Here is a 23,436-nt window from a genome sequence, read left to right as displayed (position 1 = left end):
CTCAAATGCACTCTTGGTCTCAGCTGTGTCCTTCCCTTACAGTAATATGATTAGTACAAGAGCATACAAGTTTCCAAATGTTGGTCTAACATTTCCCAACAGGTGCCAGGAAAATGTTACACCCCTCATCCTACTTCCTTTCTCAGGACTTTGGCATCACTGCATTTAAACTATAGTGTCTCCTCTGCCTTGGCTCTTGATTCAGGTCTTTCATCCAAGGATTTCAAAGCACCTTTCTAGCTTTAATTACTTATGTCTCTTGGCTTACTTGTCATCACCTCTGTGAGATGACCACAGTAATTATTAACACTAATAGTTTTATCTAAAGTAATTTACTGTAATTCTCTGTGACAGGCTTTATAACAGCGTTAATAGTATTAACTGGTCTGGTATAGCATTGTAGCTCAGACTTGGGAAGCAGGAAAAGCAAAATTTGTGCTTGAAGAAAATTTATCTGCATTCCGTGTGATTTCATTTTAAAACTGATAATACTATAACCTTTATTTCAGCAGTCTAGCCTGAGGCCTATGATTGGTTTTTTAAGTATTACTCTGTTTTGCCTTGTCCAACTTTACCTTTTCCTTTCTTTTTAGTATTCTGCTTTCCAGATTTGTATGGTTTATTTGTTATTGCTCCATATAGCTGCACGTGGTTTGGAGTGATTGCTTTATGAAATGTATTTTGCCATCTAGTTACTTCTTCAGTAAACATGAAAACCCTTTTATTTGTGCACTTATTCAATGAAGTACGTCCTGCATAACTGCTTCATATCTGACATCCAGCAATCCAGGAGCAGGATGCAGAGGTGACAGTTGCTTCAGAATAGTTACAGATTGTAATTTTTTTAATTTTTCTGGATTATATGCAGATAACAGGATTTTCCCAGAAGCTTTTTTCCATTATTCTTACACTAGGTCCACTTCATTCTAGTCAACTTAAAGGATTAAATTATTTCATAATTGTGAAGTTCATTTGAGAAAGCTACTAAAGACAGTGAAATGCCTAATTATATTGCATCAGAAAATATGCCAGTAAGCTATATTGGAGCTTAGGATACTGGTTTTCATTACAATTATGAGGTATTTTAATATTAATAGAATCATAGAATCATCCTGTTTGGAAAGGACCTTGAAGATCATCAAGTCCAACCATAACGTAATCCCTCTACCATAACTTAATCTACCTGTTCAGTGCTTAAATCATGTCACTAAGCACTATATCTGTATTTCTTTTAAGCACTTCCAGAGATGGTGACTCCCAGCATTACCCTGGGCAGCCTGTTCCAGTGTCCAACCATTCTTTCTTGTTTTTAATATGCTAACCATTTTCAAAGGTTAATGAAGTAATGAAGCCTTGTGTATATGTTTCTTCTGACATGCTCTTCTTTCTTCCATTTTATTCCAGTTTATAACTGGAATTTTTACAAACTTCCTTAACATATTGTAGCTCTTGTACTCTCCTTTGCCCAACTTTTATCTTGAGAAAAATGAAGAGCAGGACTAAGCCCTATTCATGAAAATTCAGGGCAGGCTGATGATCCAGTTACAGTTGCTAACCTAACACAGATTAAAAATATTGGAGCGTGTCATGGGAAGTATGTTTATTAATCTGTGGAGATTGGATCATCAGTGCTTATTTTTCCAGTACCTGAATTAAATTACTCAATAGATAACTGCTTGCAAAAGTTTTAGTTTTAGCTGGCTTCCTTTTTTAAGAGAAGAAGTGTCTGCTTGGATTTTGTGATCATGCTCCTTTTCTAAGTGTTCCAAGCAAATTTTAGATTAATTGGTGAAGGACTGACAATCCATGGAGCACAATCGTGGAGTTAAGTTACTGTTGGGATGCTGTGTCTGCTGGGACCAGAACGGTCTTCTGGACTGCTAGGTTTGACAACAAGAGCCTGCGTACAGGATGGAGAGGGTAGATAGTAATTCCTTGTCATTCTGTCTCCTTTCATTCTACTTCAACTCAACTTGCTTTCGTTACACGGGGGAACAAAGGAACCTGATTCTTTAGATGGGAACATACTCGTATGGTGCATTATTTTATTTTTATTAGATTCTCCAAGTAATTCATTTTCAGTGGATTGGCTGTAAGAAGCTGACTATTAAAACAATATGCCATTGTATTTCATTCTTGCAGATCTCTAGTTTTTACAATACTAAAAGGGGTAACTTATTTAAATATAACCGTTGATACCATCACATCTATGTAGCAGACTGTAGTATATTAAAGAACATGATTTGGAATTTTTGTTCCAAAAAAATATAACAAATCTTTAGAAGTATTCTCACTCTAGCAGGATCCAAAATTCACAGACGGGTGGGAAAGCAGACAAGGAAGTTATTGTCTTACCTAAACTGATTTCTAGAAGACCAGTGACTTGAGATTCTGTGCACCGTGTATTGCTTATTTTCGCTGTGTTTCTTGATTTTCAGCTTTCCTGAAATGCAGTATTTCCAGCAAGAGAATGTGAGGAAAATTCTTACAGATGTTCTATTCTGCTACGCCAGAGAAAATGAGCAGTTGCTTTATAAACAGGTAATGAAAATACTGTACAGGTGGCATGCATTGACTCAACATTTTCTATATGGTTTGACAATAATGTAGTTCCGTTGTATCTGAAGCTGTATCATAATGCTAAAGTAATCAAAGAGCTGCTTGTCAGCTGGATAGTAAGAAAAGTAAGCTCACTGAATTACACAGTCCCTCAAATTGTTTGCTAAGTTGTCTAACTTTAAATTTCTTTATAAACAACATCTTTTTCTTCAGTGCTGGCTAAGTGAGAAAGGGGAAAAGAAAGGATTTCTTTGCTTAGGTAAGGTAAGTAATTATGCAGCAGGATTAAAAATGGTACTGAATAAACATAAAACATAAATAGTGACTTTTGGAACTCAGGCAAAGATTAATATTTTAGGTTCTTCCTCCAAGTGCTAAAGCCATGCAGTACATTAGTGAATAGAGCCTTTATCTAACCCTGTAGCATCCAAATACAAGGCAGCTGACAAATGCCCCTTGACTGAAAGATGAGAGCTACAAATCCTGCTTTTACAGTCTGACCTGAAGGAGAGCCTGCTCAGACCATTTTAGATAAAATGGTAAAGAAAGCCATAAAGCTGTACTAACTATGCATTCATATGGGATGCAGGCTAAATTCATTTAACGTTTGTTCCAAAGTGAGTAGAAGCTTGACACTAAACTAATATAGCAAGACCAATATACAGAGTGTTGACGTAAGTATATTTGTATTTGTTTTCAGGATATTAACTGTAGGGTATGTAGAGACCAACAGACTGAGGGATAGTCTGTTTGCGTGGACAAAGGATAAACTGTAGAGCTGGAAACTTCAGGTTGGCAGAAATTTTTTCACAACAAAAATACAGCAAATGTGAAGCTTTTTATGAGATGCTGTGTGCTTTCAGGCATGGTCTGTGACCACCCTGTCCTCAACTCAAGAAATAGTGACATTTTGTGAAAAAACTACATCTGTGAGTCAAAGGAACAGTTACTTCTGAAGAACTGTGTTACAGGTTATATAAAAAATCAAATATTTAGTTATCAAACATTTGAAATCTCTATTAGGTGGTTATTTCTCCTCTTTTGATAGTCTATGAGCAAGGAGTGGTCTTACATGAGAACAAGAAAATAGGAGATTTGTGAGCTGTATTTTAAAGGGCACTGGTAGAGAAAACACTTCAGTAGTATTCAGCTTCCCCGTTTTAATGAATATAGGGCAGAGTACTGATTCCACACATTCCAGCTAATTTAGTCTATCATTTATTGAACAAGAAGTATTATTTTACTCTTTGATATGACTTAAAAGAACTTAATTACCCTCTGCTTATATTTAAAATCCTCTTTATTCCTTACCAAGAAAGAATACCTTTCTACATGAGGATCGAATATTTAGCTAGATCAAATTTTAAAAAAAAGCCCTGAGTTTCATCACAAGCTGTTAAAGCTATTATTTTCTACTAGGTGACACCCCGTTTAACATAGACCATATTGTTAATAGTTATGGGATTTTATTGAATTAATGAGACTGTTATCATGTAGTAGAATGTCTTGCTGAGTTAATTGAAACTGCAGAGATTATATAAATGGTATTAATGAACTTTGACTGCCTGATGCCTCAGCTTTAATAAAGACTGCTTGGTGGGCTAAATGAACATAGGCAGATAAAAGAAAAGGTTCAATTTTGCGAGCCTACAGGCTGTTGACAAAGAAAACTTCTTTACCTCTGCTTTCAACTGGTGTGCATTAGTAGTGCAGTAATTCCAGGAAGGGGTTGCCACAGGACTAAGGGGAGAGGTGGAGCGCAGAAAATGAAGTGAATTTGGACCACGAAAAACTGCTGGTTTAATCTCTCTGAAGTGTGTTCAGTATATCACCCAAGTCTTGTGGTGCTGTGCCAAGACCACAAAATAGCAGGTGGTCGTGGTTTTCCTCTCGTGTCATTTTTATTAGGAGCTTTTTTTTTTCTTACTTCATTTTAAAAGGGTGGATTTGTTTGTTTGGTGGTTTTTTTGATTCATATTCCTGTTAGCTGATTAGTAACAATCCTGCTTCTGCTTTTTTGTCCCTGCATCCCTCTCTTTTTAGATAACATTTCATTCATGTCCATCAGTACCCTTCTCTGAGTTAGCTAATAGGAAACCTAGTTTGTGTTGGCAACAGGATATGGTCTTTTCCCCCTTTTATCAAATCCCTATGCTGCAGTCAGTCTTCTGTCCTACTGGTTTTATTGGTTCTGTTTTTACTATTCAGTCAAGCCCCACTTCCCATAATAATTTGCACTACATCAAAGCTTGGAATATTTTACTGAAAGTAATGAAGGTTACCATTAATTAATCAATAATAGATTGACTCCAAGCTACTCTCTCCACAGTGACCTGAATACAAAACCCAAATTTAGGAGTTTGTCTTCATATTCAGTATCCATCATGAGACTGGTCCTGTTGTTCTCCATGAGAATTCCTGTCTCATTTGTATGACCACATACAAGAGCTGCATTTGCTATTAGAATTACAACGCTGGGCTGATAAATGAAAACTTATAGTTGTCTGTCAGCATCTGTACAGGACCTGATCTTTCTCTTGCAAAATATTTGGAAGAAGTTATAGTTCTTTGACAATTTGCATACTCATAAATATAAAGAAAGTGTATTTGAGGTTTACAAATTTTATTGAAACTATTACATAGCATCAGCATATAGTCTTACAAGAAGCAATCAATAATGTTTGTTTAATATGCATATATGCATAAAAGTTGTCTTTGTAGTAGGTTTTGTGGTTTTTTTGACCAGTGTGAAGTATTTTATTTGATGCGGAAAAAGATTTTTCTGTCCCTAGTCAAATGGAGTAGAATGTTATGAAGCTGTACTACAGATTTTAAAGACAGAATCCTCACCGGGTTCATTGAATTTTTAAATAGAAGCTGTAAATATAAAATCTAAAGAGAATAGTATATTGTACTTAAGAATATGTAAAAATTACTTTTAGCATTCTTCTGTAAGACTGGTGCCAAAATTCTGGTCCTAGATACACTGAAAAGAAATAGTGATAATTAAACTAAATCACTGGGATAACTATTGTTCGTTCATGATTTGATTGCCCTTAGAGAAGTCAATATAATTTTGAAGTGCATTGATTCACTTTTCATTGTGGAAATGCTATATTTCTGGTTTTCTTTCTAAACCATACAATGTATTATGAAATCAATATTTTGTTGTAGCTGGGAAGTGTCATAAAATTATCTGAGCTCTGTCAACTTATTTATTAACACTAAAGAGTTTTAGTAAACTGCAGCATTGAAAAAATGTGTATGCATATTACACTGGTAGCTTTTCTTGCCAAGCTAAAAATCTCTAAACATTTGAAGTATGCTTGTAACTGAAAGATCAGAGGTATCTTTTTGAAATTCTGATATTTCATCATCTGTTTGTTTTGGTTTTGTTTTATGTGGGCAGCCACATTATGATTCTACTTTATTATCAAGTTGATATATTATTATTTTGGAAAATGTATGATGTGCTTTTATCTTTTATAACTAATTCTTATTTTATGTCCTCTTTCTTTTTCTTCGGCTTATATATTTACAGCTTAGGTGATAGTTCTATTAGATAGTCAAGTTTTTGGCATTTCCATTTCTCTTATTTCATGTTTGAATACCAGGGTGAATAAAAGATTAGATGTGGAGCTGTTAATTAACCGAGGGCTGTGAGTTTCTATGAAAGTACAACCCAGGTTATCTAGAGTTTATTTAAATATTTTTGCCACTTACATTTATTCTTTAATCCTGGACCTATCTTCCTGTCTCTGCTACTCCTTTCCCTCTTAGTATGACCATAAGACTTTCAGAAACCTAAAGGGGTCAACTTGTCATCTCACCCATATTGTTGTATTCGGGAATTTTACATCAGCTCCTGAAATCAAGTGGCTATACTGGGTTTAATCTTTTTTTTTTTTTTTCCTAACCGAATTTCTACTTATCCTTCATCTTTCAAAGTACTCCTTAAAGGTTCAGAAATAGGAAGAGAAAGAAATTGCCCAAACTTCAATAGTTTTGCTGTCTTTGGTTTTGCCCAGTCAGCTGACTGCTATTACTGCTGCCCTCAGTTGAGGCTGTAACAGTCATCTCAATCCTGAAGAAATGAAAATTAAATTTCTTAGGAATTCAGTTGATAGCGTGCAAAGAAATTTCCGGATCTCTTTTCTTCAACAGTGCTAGGGATTGGAATTTCCTCTTATGAGCAGATAGGATTCACTGACATGCATGCAAGTACACTCAAACTAGATAATGATCTAAAGAAGGCTTCCACATCTGCCTCTCTGCTCAGTTTGGATCGCTTAAGGAAAATCCGCATAATCTCCAGTAAAAGTTAAAGGTTTTTAGTAGTTAATGGAACGCATACAAAGTTGATAAGCTAACTCACTGATACTGAGTACTACTCAAATGCTACATGGAATATCAACTGATACACTGGCAAAGCAGCAGGGTAGCTGCACAAGTGTGTAATTCTTTCATTGTGCACATCTGTCCATCACTGAAGGGACTGGAAAAGCAAGTGGAGGGGCTTCCTAGCTTGGAACTGCAAGCAAAAAAGTACACCACCTCCTGTCTGGAGACTCATCATCTGACTCCCAACAGCAGCCTGAAATGCCTGTGAGCTTGATGGGCCTGCCTCAGTGCTCTTTCTGCCATCAAGAGAGAAAAGATGGCCTTTCTGGCACCCCTGTCTGCCCAGAGCACTCACCTGGAGTCAGGACTGAGGCTCCTGTTGGTGAAGTAGTGGCACATCTGAGCTGGAGCACTGCTGGCAGCACGCTCTCATCCCGCAGCCAGGCAAAGATTCACAGAGCAAGACCCAGCAGGGATCTCACTCGGGGTGTCTGGCACCAAGCCCACCTGTGGTTGGTGGTTTTGTGCTGAGGTCTGGAGTTCCCTCTCCTTGGCGTGAGCCCTGTGTCCAGAGGCAGCCAGATAGGTCTATGCTGCATCTCACATCTCTGCCGTCACTGAATCATAGAATCATAGAATCATAGGGGTTGGAAGGGAGCTCGAAAGATCATCTAGTCCAACCCCCCCTGCCAGAGCAGGGTCACCTAGAGTACATCACACAGGAATGCGTCCAGACGGGTTTTGAATGTCTCCAGAGAAGGAGACTCCACAACCTCTCTGGGCAGCCTGTTCCAGTGCTCTGTCACTCTCACAGTAAAAAATTTTTTTCTGATATTCATCTTAAACCTCCTATGCTCCAATTTGTATCCATTACTCCTTGTCCTATCACTGGTCATCACTGAAAAAAGCTTAACTCCATCTTCTTGACACTCACCCTTTACGTATTTGTAAACATTGATGAGGTCACCCCTCAGTCTCCTTTTCTCCAAACTAAAGAGACCCAGCTCTCTCAGCCTTTCCTCATAAGGGAGATGTTCCACTCCCTTAATCATCTTTGTGGCTCTGCATTGGACTCTTTCCAGCAGTTCCCTGTCCTTCCTGAACTGAGGGGCCCAGAACTGGACACAATACTCCAGATGCGGCCTCACCAATGCAGAAGAGAGGGGGAGGAGAACCTCTCTTGACCTACTAACCACACCCTTTCTAATGCACCCCAGGATGCCATTGGCCTTCTTAGCTACAAGGGCACACTGCTGGCTCATGGTCATCCTCCTGTCTGCTAGGAACCCCAGGTCCCTTTGACCTACACTGCTCTCCAGCAGGTCAGCCCCCAACCTGTACTGGCACATGGCATTTTTCTTCCCCAAATGCAAAACTCTACACTTGCCCTTGTTGAACTTCATCAGGTTTTTCCCCGCCCAAGTCTCCAGCCTGTCTAGGTCTCTCTGAATGGCAGCACAGCCTTCTGGTGTGTCAGCCACTGAAGCCACTGAAGGGCTCCTCTCACTTCTTTTGTACGGCTGACACCCACCACATCCTGTAAATTGTGTAGTTGCTGCCTACCATCCTAGTCCACCACTGGGAGCCCAACTTGCCTGACATAACCAAATTCTTCAGTTATGACACCCTAAATCCTAGTTTTCTCTGATCTAATCTGAGGGAATGGGTTGAATATCTACTGAAGATGAGGTTTCATTCTGCAGACTATAGTTTTACCTGCCAGTGTGTTGCTGCCCGCCGGCTGGAGTGCTTGTTTCCTGAGGCAGTTGCTTCTGCTCCTTGATAACAAACTGACAAACCCCAAGTGAATCAAGTAAAATCAGGGCTCCTTTTTTGTTCCTGGTGAGTTCCAGGTAAAAGCACCAATGGCACTGATGGCTGGCATGGGTGGTCCAGCCATTCTTCTAGAGCTGGCCAGAGTCCTCGACCATCCACCAATTTTTTTTTGTTCTGATTTCTGCATGTTTCTATATTACGTATATAAGTAACAGTCTCCAGTGGAACAGTACCAGGTCTCCTATGCATTGTGTTATTATGAATTTATTTTTCATCTTGACACAACAACTTTAAATAAAATAAAAGAAAATAAGACCCCCTGCCCCCTTCTCATTTTATTTCTCATATCTATACGAATGGAAGAATAATTTTATAACTTCGCAAACAGAGGACATTGTCTCCTCTGAAGACTACTGTTATGCTTTTCTGTATGGTTTTGGGACATTATCAAATAAACATAATTTTAAATTTTGTAATTTTGTCCCTATTGCAGATCTTTGTACCGTGGATCATGATTGTAATTATGATAAATAAAATTCATATTTATGATCATAGATCTTGGAGTAAACTGCCAGGTGCAGGGTTGCCTACCATTGCCAATTTGTTGTCTGTTGTGTTAGAAAAAAGGGTGAATAACTTGCTTCTGTATATTCTAGAAGAATAAACCCTTGGATTTAATCACAATTTAAGATAAAAGGCATTGATTATGAAACTGTTCTGTTAAGAATGTAAATGTTCCTGATTTTAGTTAGTCTACACCTAATATTGCGGGCTACCTGATGCTATGCATTAGGAGCTATATTATATGACTATAAATAATCTTACTACTACTTTGCTTCCATTTACTTTTAGGGTATGCATGAACTTTTAGCTCCCATTGTCTTTATCCTGCATTGTGACCACCAGGCTTTTTCACATGCCAGTGAGGCTGCACAACCAAGGCAAGTATTGTGTTCTATTTGTGTAGTATTAAATATCTGCTTTCTTAAAATAAATAAATAAATTGGCTGTACCAGATAATAATTTATAAAATGATACTAGGAATCGTTGCATCCTCATGATTTGATGGGAATGCCCTTATTTCATCTTCTCTACTACAGCTTCTGAAGGGGGAATAAAAGTGTAGACATTGGCCCCTTCACAGATACTAGCTGGTGAAAAAAGGAGAAACCTAAGGAAGGTTACATACCTACCTACCATCTCATTCTTATTGCAAAAAAGTATTTCAGTTTTGTCATTTCAAAGAGGAGACAGATTAGAAAACTACAGTCACAGAATGTACATGTTACCAACTCGGTTTCCTCATACCTTAAAAGAGAATAAAAATCAATGTAGACAGGTTGTTGTTACTAGTATTTCTTTCCTCACCAGCAATGCTGTAGCTGCACTGACTATCCTTTGACTTGGTAGTAACATAAAGTTTAGCTATTGATTCTCCATTTCACTCAGACTGTGTGTATGTGATCATAAACATATGTACAAAATACTACACACATGGTTGCCTGGCAACCAAATTCAGGTGCTTGCTTTTTTTTTTGGCCCTATATGTAAAGATATTAAACAAAATTTAAAAAAAAAACCTGTTGCCTCTTTGTATCACTTGTGATATTTACATCATTGCTTTTCATTTGTCTTTTTACACTCTTTTTTGGAGTTCAGGAGTGAATAAAAGCCACTTAATTACCTGTACTATATAATACAACCTCTGTTAGCACCCCTTAATATGATTGTCCAATGGCAGTTAAGCATTGCGATGGAGATTGTTTACAAGTGTGTGTTTTGATTCAATGTCTGTCCTTAGATATCCTGAAATTACCTAGAAGATGCTCTTCAGTGCCAAGTAACTTAAATGACCTTATGTTATGCACAGCGTTCTGTTCCATCCCCACTGAAAAAGCAGAGCTAAGCAGCAAAGTAGATGGAAAAGTGGTCCTGTCACTGATTAATTGCTGTTAAAGTACAATAAAAATACAGGCTATTAAAAGAAAATAAATTCATGTTTTGATACTGCATATTTGACCAGTAACCATATTTTTTTTTGTTTGGGACAAACAGTGATAGATTGTGCAGCAATCAATTATTCTAGATCAAGCATATTCAAATAATACATTGTGACATTCAGTAATTTGTTATTTGGAATAATTAGATGGTTACTTCATTGTAGTGCAGACAAGGCAGCTAATTTGTTTTTGATCTTTATAAAAAGGAAAGACTTCATTTGTTCAATGGATTTGCTCTTTTTAATTAAAAAGGCTAGTTTTCTCATTTGCACTTTATATGAAAGTTGGCTTATAAATACATAACAGTAAATGCAGAACACTGACCAAAAATAAACATTCACATTTGGATTGTTCACTGTTGCCTTTTTCAGCGAGGAAATGAAAGTTCTTTTGAATCCTGAATATCTGGAACATGATGCCTAGTAAGTTTTAACAACTTCCTTTACATTTAATTTGCTCTTATTTGTAATACTTTCTTTAACACCAAGTTTATGGGTTTTCCCCCTTCAGTGCCATGTTCACACGTCTGATGAAAACTGCAGAACATTGGTTTTCAACTTTTGAACATGACAGTCAGAAGGTAAATAATGCTCTAAAATTTATTTATTGTATTTTTAAGCAAATGTGTTTTTTAATGCAATTGAAGTAACTTGAAGCTAATAAGGCATCCTTGTTGAAACAACTTAGTCAAAGCAAGCTCAACCAAGTTAACGTTCTGTAGAGGTTCTTCAGAATTTGGTCATAAGCACTTGTTCAAAGTCTTCTAGTTAAGAGTTCCTGTCTGTTTAAAGACCACTTGGTAATCAAAAGCCAAATGTACAAACACAGATTCTCCTACGTATGGGTGATGTTCTTGTGTAGCATTTGAGATAATGCCTGTCATAGGCACACTTATGTGCCCAAAAGTTGTGCACATGTTATGTTAAATAAATGCATATAAGCAGTATTTAATGGATTGATTGTTTTCAATTTTTCACAATATAAAAAATCAGCTGTGAAACCAGAACTGTAATCAGGGTGCATCTTTCCCTGACTTTATCACTCCATTTTCTTTTTCTCTTCTTGGTCTCAGGATATTCAAAACAGAGGAAATCTCTGTGCTCTCAGATCTCCTGTGTAGCTATACAGACACCACTGTATTTAATAAGTTGTTTCTTTTCATAGAAGTATTTTTCTGTATCCTGAGTTCAGTTCTACAGAAGTCTTTGCAGTGACCTTCTAGGGATCATCTAGTCCTTCTGTTTTCATGCATGAGGGACAATTCCCTCAGTAAATTGTTCAATATTTTCTTAGAGTACTATTTTCCTGTCTCTTTCCCTGTTTACATTTATCTTTTTTTTTTTTTTTAATCTGAAAAATATTTGTGTGATGGAGTGTATGTAGAAGGCTCTAGCAAAACATAACTATATTACAGATATTGCCAAGACTTTATTATATCCTAAAAGAGTTGTCCTCCAAATTTAGTTTCAACTTTATTCACTTCAGCATTTTTCACATAGACCATGAGGTAAGTATCTAGAGTTAGGAAAAAAATCACAAGAATATGGTTGGATTTGAATGTCCAGGTGTGCACCAAAATCTATATTTGCAAACTATAGTTAGGGAGTACTAGTTTTAGAGGTGATTTTGTATGTCTGTTGAAGAAAAAGATGTTCACCCAAGACTCACATAAAAGCTTCTATTTCCTTTAAATGTTTTAAGTCTGTCTGTGTATGTATTTTATTAAACATGGAGCATTAACATCTTGGCCTAAGCTCTCTACAGTTATAAATTACTATTTGAATTTGGGTTTTTACATAGTTCTCTGTAGCTAAGGATAATGCATATGAGATACAAATTTTATGAACTTATTACATAGTCACTTTTATTCCAACAACAAAGCCTTGAGACATGTTTCTCCCGAGTGTAGCTTTTCAGAATTCAGTGCTTTCAAATGTATTTGTTCCAGTTTCTGTGACAGAGGTGGTAAAGTCTCAGGCTGAATTTTATTCTGGTAAATAACTAGGTCTGCTTACAGATTTGCAGTACTTGGGTAGAGGGTGAAAGTTTACATTGCCCTTTCTAGTCCTTTCATGGCATAAAAAATTAACAATGCAAAGTGCTTGGATTAATACCTAGTTCTTTGTTCTTTGCAAACATGTACAATCTTTAATAATCCTTTCTTGTACATATGTCTTTTACAATCATGACTTGTAGCGCTGGCTACATAATAAAGTCTGAAACTTCACAAAGGAAGCAATGAAAGCTTGTGCTCCCTGAGACATGGTACATTTTATAGCTTCTAACAGTTGGTTCCATTACTCACAATTGCCATTAGTGGAGCTTCTCCAGCTACTCCATTCCCTAGTGGTTAATGAGAGAAATCTGTCCACAGTTTATACATGTACTATGTCCTAGCCTTTCTTTACTGCTGTAGCATTTGGTTCCTAAGTGCATGGATATATAAATTGTATTAGTATGAACTGCCAGCCATTCCAGTTCATGTTGTTGTAGGTAATGTTTTGTGGCAGAATTTGGTGACTCTTTGTAATGCTCAGATCTGAATTTTTCAGCTGCATTTCACTGATATCCATGTTTAAAATGTTCTCAGAGGTGAATCTGATGCTCTTCTGTAAACAGAATAGCACATGTCAGAGCCGTCTTTCTTTTTCTTTCTATTGTGAACCTCATCCCTTTGGGATTGATCATTTATATTTCGTGTTAGCAGTAGATGGCTAAACCCATGCACTCAAAGGCTTCCTGGGACTTAGAAGCTCACAAAAAGAAAGTGGGTGTTTTGTCTCATGTGGCAACTTAATCTATAGTGATTATGGGCAGGAGCACAGTACCAGATTGTCCACTTGGCTTCTGTGCTTTAGGCACAGGCACTGAGTCATTTCTAGTTAACTGTCTTGATGGCTTGGTTGTATTAGTTTATTTGAGCATCTTTCTGTTTGGGCTGTTTCTTTCACACTAGTTGATGTGATTTTTTGAAGCAATTTCAACTGACTACATGGATTATGGTTTTTTCAACCAAATTGTGTGAGAGGATACAACAGTCATACCATATGCACTCTAGTCATCCACTAAGCTTCTTGGTGGGGTGCACCAAATTAGAAAGCATGGTCAAGGCATTGATTATTGATTACAGCTGGTGTCCCCACAGATTTTGTCATGCTTTGAAGATTTCTGTTAATGGGGTTAATTTCTGAGATGCCGATGGGCTGCATTTTGATGGATACCATTTACTTATCTCATGCTTTTAAAAATGGCAAGCCAGCATATATTACTTGATGCACTTAGGCATGTTGATAGTCAGTCAGTCTGACAGTCAGCCATGTGTCAGTGCTGCATTATGCCAAGGTGCACAAATGCTGCAAGTGACAAGTAACTCCAGTTTTGGCACTTCTCTGTAAGAGCAAGCTTGCATTAGTTTTGATATTTAGAATCTTCTGGCACTTGAGTCAGTAGTTAAGAGTCTGTCTTCTAATTTTGTAAAGATGGCTTTAAACCCACAGACAACTAATGATGTAAAAGCTAATCTGAGTAAGTAGCTAGTCTTCTCATATTACAAATTCAACTAAGTAGAAAGATGATAATGTTTAGATTCTCATACAAGAATCTGTGCCTATTACCAAGAAAAATTAAAAATACAGATCTTTTGAGTCATCAGAGTTGTGAGTGCATGTAGTGGTCAAGCTGAAATTGAATTAAACTGGAATAAACCAGAATAAAGTTCATACCCTGTATGTGCGCCAACTGATAGAACATGCACAGCCCATGAATACAGAAAATTCAGACTTCTGTTTTTAGTTTCAAAGTAAATTGTTATGTTTGCAAAAAATTCCTGTAGACTAGCATTTAATGCTAATGTCATGTTACCGTATCCATATCATACTTTAAGAGTGGTTTCTGTATAGGTTAGAAGGAGATTAGTGAATTTTTCAGTATTTTTCCTTCTGGCACGTGACAAAGAAAATGATTAAATAGGTCTGAAACAACAATAGGATATAGCCATGCAATGAAGAAACAAAAATCAGGGTAAAAAGAAGACTGGCCAATTTTGTAAAAAAGAAGTTAATGGAATAAGTAAAAAAAGCAGAGGTAAGAGAAGTATCCTTTCCCAACATATTTGCATCTGTGAAGAACTTCAGTATTTAAGCAATTAGCAACATCTCTTATTAGTCCCTAAGATGCTAGATGTTTTATTTTATATTTCAGTTTGGTAGAACAGAAGAGATTTGAAATGGAATTATGCCCTTTTGGTGAGCTTTATTAGACAGTCTGAGGGAGCTTTTGTCAAGCAATATTTTAGGGCATCGTAAATTAATGTGTCTTGGTACCACAACAACGTGGGAAAACCACCACGCTGTAACACACACATCAGTCCCTATGCTGCAATTGATGTTGCAAAGCAACAAGTAAGATTTTAAGATACAGTTTATAATCAATCATATCCTTCAATAGAAACATTTTAGCATGGCAAGCTGTAGGCAATCCAGGAATCTCTTGGAATGCCTCAATGACAACTTCTTAGGAAACTGACAACCCTACCCAAGGTGACGCATTATTGGACCTGATGGTCACAAATGCAAGTGAACTCATCAGGGATGTCAATGTTGAAGGCAGCCTGGGCTGCAGTGATCAGTCACTAGTGCAGTTCACTGACCTAAGGGGTATGAGGTAGACAAGAATTATAGTCAGGATTCTAAATTTTAGGAAGACAAACTTCCAGCTCTTTAAGGAGTTAGTAAATAGGACCTCCAGGGAAACGGCCCTCAGGGACAAGGTAGGAGAACAGAGCTGGCAGATCTTTAAGGATGCTTTCCATAGAGTGCAAGAGATCTCAGTCGGGCAAGGTGATACAGGAAATCGGGCAAGAAAGGCAAGAGACCAGAATGGCAGAGTCAAGACCTGCTGGTCAAAACAAAAGGCAAGATGAAACTACATAGGCAGTGGAAGTGGGGACAGGTATCATGGGAAGAGTATAGGGATGTGGCCTGGATGTGTAGGGATGAGGTCAGGAAGGCCACGGAATAGCTCGAACTGAATTTGGCAAAGGATGTAAAGAAAAACAAGAAGGGCTTCTACAGATATGTAAACCAAAAAAGGAAGGTTAAAGAAAGCATACCGCCCCAGTGAGCAACAGTGATGAACTAGTAACAACAGTCAAAGAGAAGGCTGAGATTCTCAACTTTTTTGCCTCAGTCTTCAATGGCAACCCCTCTCCTCACAGCTCTCAAGACAGAGACCAGGGAGACAAAGTCCTTCCCACCATAAGCGAAGACAAGGTTCGTGACCATCTGAGGAACCTGAACGTACACAAGTACATGAGACCTGATGAGATACATCCCAGAGTCCTGAAGGAATTGGCTGATGAAGTTGCCAAGCCACTCTCCATGATATCTGAAAAGTCATGGCAGTCAGGTGAAGTCCCTGGTGACTGAAAGAAAGGAAACATTGCACCCATTTTTAAAAAGGGAAGAAAGGAGAACCCTGGGAACTACTGACTTGTCAGCCTCACCTCTGTGCCTAGGAAAATGGAACAGATCCTTCTAGAAGACATGCTAAGGCACCTGGAGGACAGGGAGGTGATTCAGGACAGCCAGCATGGCTTTACTAGGGGCACATTCTGCCTGACCAACCTAGTGGCTTTCTACAATGGAATGACTGCATCAGTGGACAAGGGAAGACCTGCAGATGTCATCTATCTGGACTTCTGCAAGCCCTTTGACACAGTCCCCTACAACATCCTTCTCTCTAAGTTGCAGAGATACGGCTTTGAGGGGTGGACTGTTCAGTGGATAAGGAATTGGCTGAATGGTAGCATTCTCCATTCCTGGAGACATTCAAGGTCAGGCTTGATCTCTTCTGGTGTGAGAGGTCCCTGCTTATTGTATGGGGGTTGGACTAGATGACCTTTAGAGGTCCCTTCTAACCCAAGGCATTCTATGATTCTATGATTGTGTGATCACTGGTCAGCGTAATAAAATATTTTCTGCAGTACAGAAATTGAATAATTACGAAAAGATATTTCAAGCAAAGGAGATAACGTAAAAGATAGGTTTATTAGTTGAGATTACTAAATGTTTGCTGCCCACTTGAATGTTAAACCATGGTGTAAATTATTATGAAATATGGGTACTTCTCTTCCTTCTTCTTATAGTGCTGGTACAGAGTGAATGGGGTTGAAGAGAGACACTAGCTATAGGAAACAACCTTGTGGATAGCTTATACAGAAAAAAAAAACCCATCCCTTTCTTTGTTATTGAATGTTAAAAATAATTTACTTTTCAGTGTATTGAACCAAGTGAATTTGTCTTCAACAAAGAATGAACTGTAATGAAGTCTTCTGAAAGTATTAACCTTTTGACCTTGCTAATGCTTCTCTATCAATATACTCAGCAAAAGAGCAGAAAAACAGTAACTGTTTTTTAAACTAAAGTTTTTAAGTCAGAGAGCTGTGATGACAGATTGCAACAGTCATTGCAAAATCTTCTCTTCTTACTGTTACAATTTTCCCTCTTTTATAACTTTTACATTACTGGTAGATGAGTTCTTCCTTTCCCCAGTCTTTCACTTTATAGGTTTGACTTCTTTTTACGTCGCATCCTCCTTTTTGCATGTTTCCTATTCAGTGGAGTTCATCACTTGCTGCATCTCTTTCTAACATTCAGCCTCTTTTTCAATAATACTTCACTGTTGTGTAAGAAGAACAAATTTTAAGTGCTGTCAGGTTCAAGGATGCTAATACTCCCTCCAATAGTTTTCTTCCTCTGTTTTCACTTGGTGTGTGTCATGTTCTAGATCATGACATAGCTTGCACAACCTTTAGGTCCCACCAGTTATCTTCTAACCATCAGGTTCATCTCAGTGGTCTGTTTCTTTTTTCTTTTCAAAATTTTCTGATGCTGTATCAAAATTCTGTAGATGTTGAGGTACAACCACCAAATATTCTAAACAAGGGAAGCCCATTTAGAAAGGATTGCTCAAAACCAAGTAATTACCTATTTGGTAAGCAATTTGTTGTCTTCTGAGGGCTTGTATTCTCTACCAAGTTAGCATTCATCTGCTTTGCTGTGGACTGACTAAGACTGCTGATATTAAAGCTAAAATAAAGCTGTCAACACTTTGTCAGAGAATGAGAAGTAAAGCACACGTGTAAAAGATGTGCAGAATGAGGGAATGAACCTTGGCATGCCTGGGAAGGGGAATTCCACAATACCTTCCACTGAAGTGGATACTTGAAATTCATTTTTTGCTGGAAAATAAATTATATATTAGCATTTTATGTTTATGTGAAAGCCAATGATTACCATAAGGCTTCATGGGTGTTCTTTTTTCCCCCGCTTCCTGTGTCTGCAGGATAAAGAAGTGATTATTACACCTATGCCATTTGCAAGGCCACAGGACTTAGGCCCATCTATTGCTATTGTAGCAAAGGTAAACCAAATTCAGGATCATCTGCTGAAGAAGCACGATATTGAGCTGTACATGCATCTGAACCGACTGGAAATTGCTCCACAGATTTATGGACTGTAAGTATTTGCAAAGCATTATTTAATTTCATTCCTTCTGTTTTTATTTCATTATACTGGGACATATTTTTTCCTTAAATTTAGGACTAGAGGCTAAAAAAAAGTACTTGTCTCTTATAACTTGTTCAGTTGGCAGCATTACGGTAAATGACACCCCAGTGTTGTGACATTGGTATTCCCAGTGCTGATAAACTCTGGTCAGCTGCATATTGGAGAACTTGACAAAGACTCCCAGTGCAGTAATGAAGTACATACTGAATTGAGTACATATTCTACCCATGGTTTTCCTGTAAGGAGAGATGGGATAATAAGACATAAAGAAGGGGAGGTGGAGAAAATGGAATTATTTACTCACTGAATGGTTTATTTACTTAATTTTATCACCACTTCAGTACCAATGAACTTTCCCCTATCACAGTAATGGAATTTTGGATGCTGGTAATACAAGTGTGGTGGAACATGTTGAAAGTTAAGGCAGGGAGATAATAAAGTGTCTGTGTGTGGTGTCAGCCCAGGTGGTCCTACTTCCATTAAGCTGACTTGGATCCATTTAGCTGGTTGTGTATTGTGCACCCCATTCCAGGGGGCTTATTGGGCCAGGTCCAGCTTTGCATGGTGCCTTGTCCATATGTTTGCTCAGTATTCCATCCAAACCAGTTATGGCTGCTACTATCAGTCTGGGTCAATACAGAGCGAGTAGCTTGAATGAACCAGGAGCAACTGTGAATTGACTCAGGTTCTGAGGAGGAATTTTTGCCTTCATTGTCTGGAATTCTAGACACTTGATTAATTTTGATCAGTCCTTAAAGAGTTGGCAAGCCATATGTGCAGTTGCAGTGACAGAAAAATGACACTGGTGGTTTTTTTTACTTTTTGCAATGATTTAAAATAAGATTGGAGAAAGAAAGAAAGAAAGAAAGAAAGAAAGAAAGAAAGAAAGAAAGAAAGAAAGAAAGAAAGAAAGAAAGAAAGAAAGAAAGAAAGAAAGAAAGAAAGAAAGAAAGAAAGAAAGAAAGAAAGAAAGAAAGAAAGAAAGAAAGAAAGAAAGAAAAGAAAGAAAGAAAGAAAGAAAGAAAGAAAGAAAGAAAGAAAGAAAGAAAGAAAGAAGAAAAGAAAAGAAAGAAAGTAGGTTTCATTTATAGGTGTGAATTTCCACATGTAATTCTGAATTATATTTAACAACTCAATAGAAAATGTAGAAAGGAAGGGAAAAGCTGGCTGTGTAAATGTCAGGCCATAACTGCAATACTGAAAATTAAATCTAATTTGATGTTATAGTAAAATGGAAAAATGCTGTGACATAGTATACCCTCAAGAGGAGAGTTGAACCAAGACTAACTAATAGTCCCAGACTTAAAAATAATATAGATAAGGAAGATACAAGTAATTCTAGAAAACTGAATTAAATAGTTTTGATAGGAATGGGTTGCAGGGAGAGGAAGTATAAGCCAAGTAAACTCAAGGTATTAAAAGTATGAAAGGACCGTTTGTCCTATTACAGTATTTTTTGCATCGTGTAAATTTGTTTCTTTTCTTAGTATCTTCACTAGTCTGAAAGAGACGGCAAACATCCCTAATAAATGTCAGAGGTAGTAACCAAGAAGTAAGCAATATAAATATCAAGGAAAACAAAAAGTCAGTGTTTCTTTTGTATGAAGCTTGTGAAAACACACAGAAAATAAAATAAGATAAACCTCAGAAATTTGCAAACAGATATTTTGGGGCAAAAATAATTTGTACTGTAGTTATTCACTTCAGTATAAGATTTTGCCTGTAAGAGAAATAATTGAAAGAAAAAAGATTACTTTAGCTCAAAACATAACATCATAATAATAGAAGAACGGTGCAGTCTGGTGTGGCATAAATAGAACTGAATCTGAATAAAGAAATTTACAGTTAAGAGAATGAATTATGAGAAAGAGCTTCAGGCTGACTAACAGGAAAACCTTACTAACAGGGAGCTGTTAGTCTGTAAAATAGTATCTCAAAATTAACAAAGCAAAACACATCAGAATATTTTAAAGACAGGCTTTGAAAAGCTCTCAGAAATGGGTAGTGTCATAGAGAATGAGTCTGCATTGGCAGAAGAGGAAAGTAGGTTGTCTGTGAGGTCATATCCTTCTCTGATTTCTGATTTAATATAGGAGAAAATGAAAGGGAAGGGAACATGACTGTGTTGTATTATTCTCACCTGTAATGATGTCTGAACTCTTTAGAATAGTAATTTCCAGTAGTGAACCATCTGACAGTCTCAGATGCTGGATCTTTTCCTGTATTTAACATTTCTTGAGCTAGAAACAGCATTTCTTAAACAATAATAGTTTATTAATAATTGCTAAACATAATTCAAGCTCAGAATTAATGTGAACTTTTTGTTGAAGTTTATTGTTTTGCTGAACTTGTTGGATTTACCAACATCAAATATTCATATGTGTGCCCTGATACAACTCCCTGAAGGAGTTGGGGCTGTTCAGCCTGAAGAAGAGAAGACTTCAGGGGGACCTTATAGTGACCTTCCAATACCTGAAAGGAGCCTCTAAGAAGGCTGGGGAAGAGCTGTTCACTAGGATATGTAACAATGAGACAAGGGGTAATGGTTTTAAGCTAGAGAAAGGTAGATTTAAGTTGGACATGAGGAATAAGTTATTTAATATGAGGGCGGTGGATCACTGGAACAGGTTGTCTAGAAAGGTGGTGGAGGTCCCATCCCTGGAGACATTGAAGGTCAGGCTTGATGAGGCTCTGAGCAGTCTGTCCTTGTGTGAGATGTCCCTGCTTATTGTGGGGGGGTTGGACTAGATAACCTTTATAGGTCCCTCTCAACCCAAGGCATTCTGTGATTCTCTGTAACTCAAAAAATTTACAAATGGTGAAAGGAAGCCTTGGAACTTCCTTCAAAAGTTATTAGGGTATTCCTGGAAAAGCATATCAACACAAAAGTTTTGTACTTAGTGGCAGCCTCTCCTCGCCTGAACAAGTTTTACAATTTAATTAATTTATTAAGTTTTAATATTTTAAAATACATTATTTTATACTTTGCATCCTTCTATATCCTTCTGGGGCAAGGTACAAACAATTCTTACTTGCTCTTTGTGTTTTCATAGTTTATTTTAGCCTTTGATGTTTACAAATAGTCCTTTCATTTTTCAAACACTAGGGAGACTGGTTCTGCTGGGAGTTCAGGTACCCTAGTCTGTTGGTCATTTCCTTGTTCAGAAACTGTCCTTTATTCTTGAAACTATGCTTACCTGCTTACAAGATCAACTGTGACTGGCATTTTGGTACCTGTGGTAAGACTCATGAATTTTGGTTGCTGTTCAGTAGTGCAAAGTTTGTGTGCCAGTTTTGTGGGAAGGTATACTCCTCATAGTATCCATCCCATCAATGCGAAAAATCTTTGTTTTTTCTTCATCCTTTAGTCCTCTGCAAACTGTGGTGTCATTAGTCACAGCCTGGTATGCCAGGATGCATGCTGGGAGGAGCAACCAGTCTAGAAGAAATCTTCTGTTGCCTAAATGACTGCAATTTTGTGAAGTCTTAGCCCAGGGGTGTGGATTTCTTTATCTGCCACAAGACATCAGTGAACAGACTTTGCATTACCTGGCTATCTCATTTCATTGCTGATAAGAAAGAGAACCCTATTTGGTGTGGCAAGGTATACTAGGGTCCCGGCTACGCCATATGGCTGTGCTATGGTCTTTCAAGTAGGTGTCATACACAGCAGCAGCCTGAGCAGAGGAATTTTTGTAGCTGGAAATTTTGTGAGACCACATATTCATTCACTTTCTGTCATTTGCTACGTATCTCTGTGATAATAATTCAGCTGCTATTAATATCAGCCGAAATGGAACCAGCAATACAGAGATACAGGCTTTGTGTCTTATCATTCTTCAGTCTTCTTCATTTGCCATGTCTGTAGCTTGTTTTTAGACCCTAAGATAATGTTTTGCAGAATAACATTGTTCCACTTTCCTGGTAGCACTGCCAATTGCGTACAGTCTAACCAAACTATAATAATTATCTAATCATATCTAATTTTCTACTTTGTAAAGCAAAGCACAAGAATGGCTTTAAAATAAAATGGAATTGATTACATTAACAGTTCAGTGACACCCTCCCTGATAATAAACTTTTATCTAAATAAAAAGAAAAAAATGCTAAGATTAAACAAAAGGATTGCATACTCTGAAGGGTTGACAGATTGAATATTCAGTTTAATTGTAAAATTAGATGAGTTAACAATGATTAATGTCCTAGATTAAATGGTATTCTGGTGTTAATTTATTTGACCCTTGCATCTAATTCATGTTAAAGTACAAAATAATTACTGCGAAACCGTTGTGCAATTTTTGCAGTGGCCTGTGTTTGCTGTGGCAAATTAAGCAGGTTGTGCTCTCAGCTTGAGAAAGGACGAGGTTTGAGGAAAGGCTTCATATGTTTGTATTTTAGGACATTTTATTCCATTTATAGTAATTAGTAGTAGAGGATTTCTTTTATATTTAATTGTAAAGATGAATCAATTGGAAAACTCCCACGTAATACCATTATTACTACTTTATTTTATGTACTGAGGGTTTCAAAGTGAATTATATTGCATCAAATGAAATTCTTATAGAACTGCATGCAGAAAGTACAGCCAGATCATGTAACCAGGGGTGTATAGAAATAATGGACATAAAGATAATGACAAGGCATTAGTGTAAACAGCTTTATTTAAGAATAAAAATTAACTCTTTGCATAAACTCACTGGCTTCTGCATTAGAACACTGATAGTGGTATTATATTGGTTAAGCAAACTCTTTCTAAGCACATATCCAAAAGACAATAAAGTGCATGCGGAAGTGAGTGTAAATATTTCATGAGAACTGAATCTCAGTACAAAAAAAGGCCTTCTTAGAACATTCAGTGCCAATGACTTTGCCTCCTGCTGCCACTCTGCTTTATGAGTATCAGTCAGATACCCAGGCATATCCAGGGGCAGTTTCAGACCTTTAGGCTGATACCACAATTATACTTCAGGAAGAAGCCTATTTCATGAAGCAAAGGGGAAAAAAAAAATAAAAAAAATAAAAAAAGTGAAGGATGCAAAGTAGGTTACAGGGTAACTGGGCACACATGTAGATTTGAAGACAGCATTGGAAAGGTTATGTTACAGCAAAGTCAACAGCAGATGTGCTGCTCTACTATTACTATTCTTAGTTGCTTTGCTATGAGCACTGCTGTGGGGCATCCACCTGTTTTA

The 23,436-nt window shown here is 37.3% G+C and overlaps 1 protein-coding gene across 2 annotated transcripts in view; it reads left to right on the top strand.

Annotated features, from left to right (window-relative positions):
* The window catches only part of TBC1D5 (TBC1 domain family member 5), a 320,926-nt gene that overhangs the window by 176,552 nt on the left and 120,938 nt on the right, over positions 1–23,436 (top strand). For both annotated transcript variants that reach the window (XM_051610176.1, XM_051610175.1), the window contains 5 exons: positions 2,439–2,541; positions 9,529–9,617; positions 11,048–11,098; positions 11,187–11,256; positions 18,021–18,193. In XM_051610176.1, the coding sequence (XP_051466136.1) occupies positions 2,439–2,541; positions 9,529–9,617; positions 11,048–11,098; positions 11,187–11,256; positions 18,021–18,193 (486 nt within the window). The remainder of the gene's footprint in view (positions 1–2,438; positions 2,542–9,528; positions 9,618–11,047; positions 11,099–11,186; positions 11,257–18,020; positions 18,194–23,436) is intronic.

This window comes from Apus apus, chromosome 2, assembly GCF_020740795.1.
Source record: "Apus apus isolate bApuApu2 chromosome 2, bApuApu2.pri.cur, whole genome shotgun sequence".
NCBI lineage: Eukaryota > Metazoa > Chordata > Aves > Apodiformes > Apodidae > Apus > Apus apus.
Note: the sequence above shows the minus strand (reverse complement) of the source record. Positions and strands in the feature narration are given on the sequence as shown.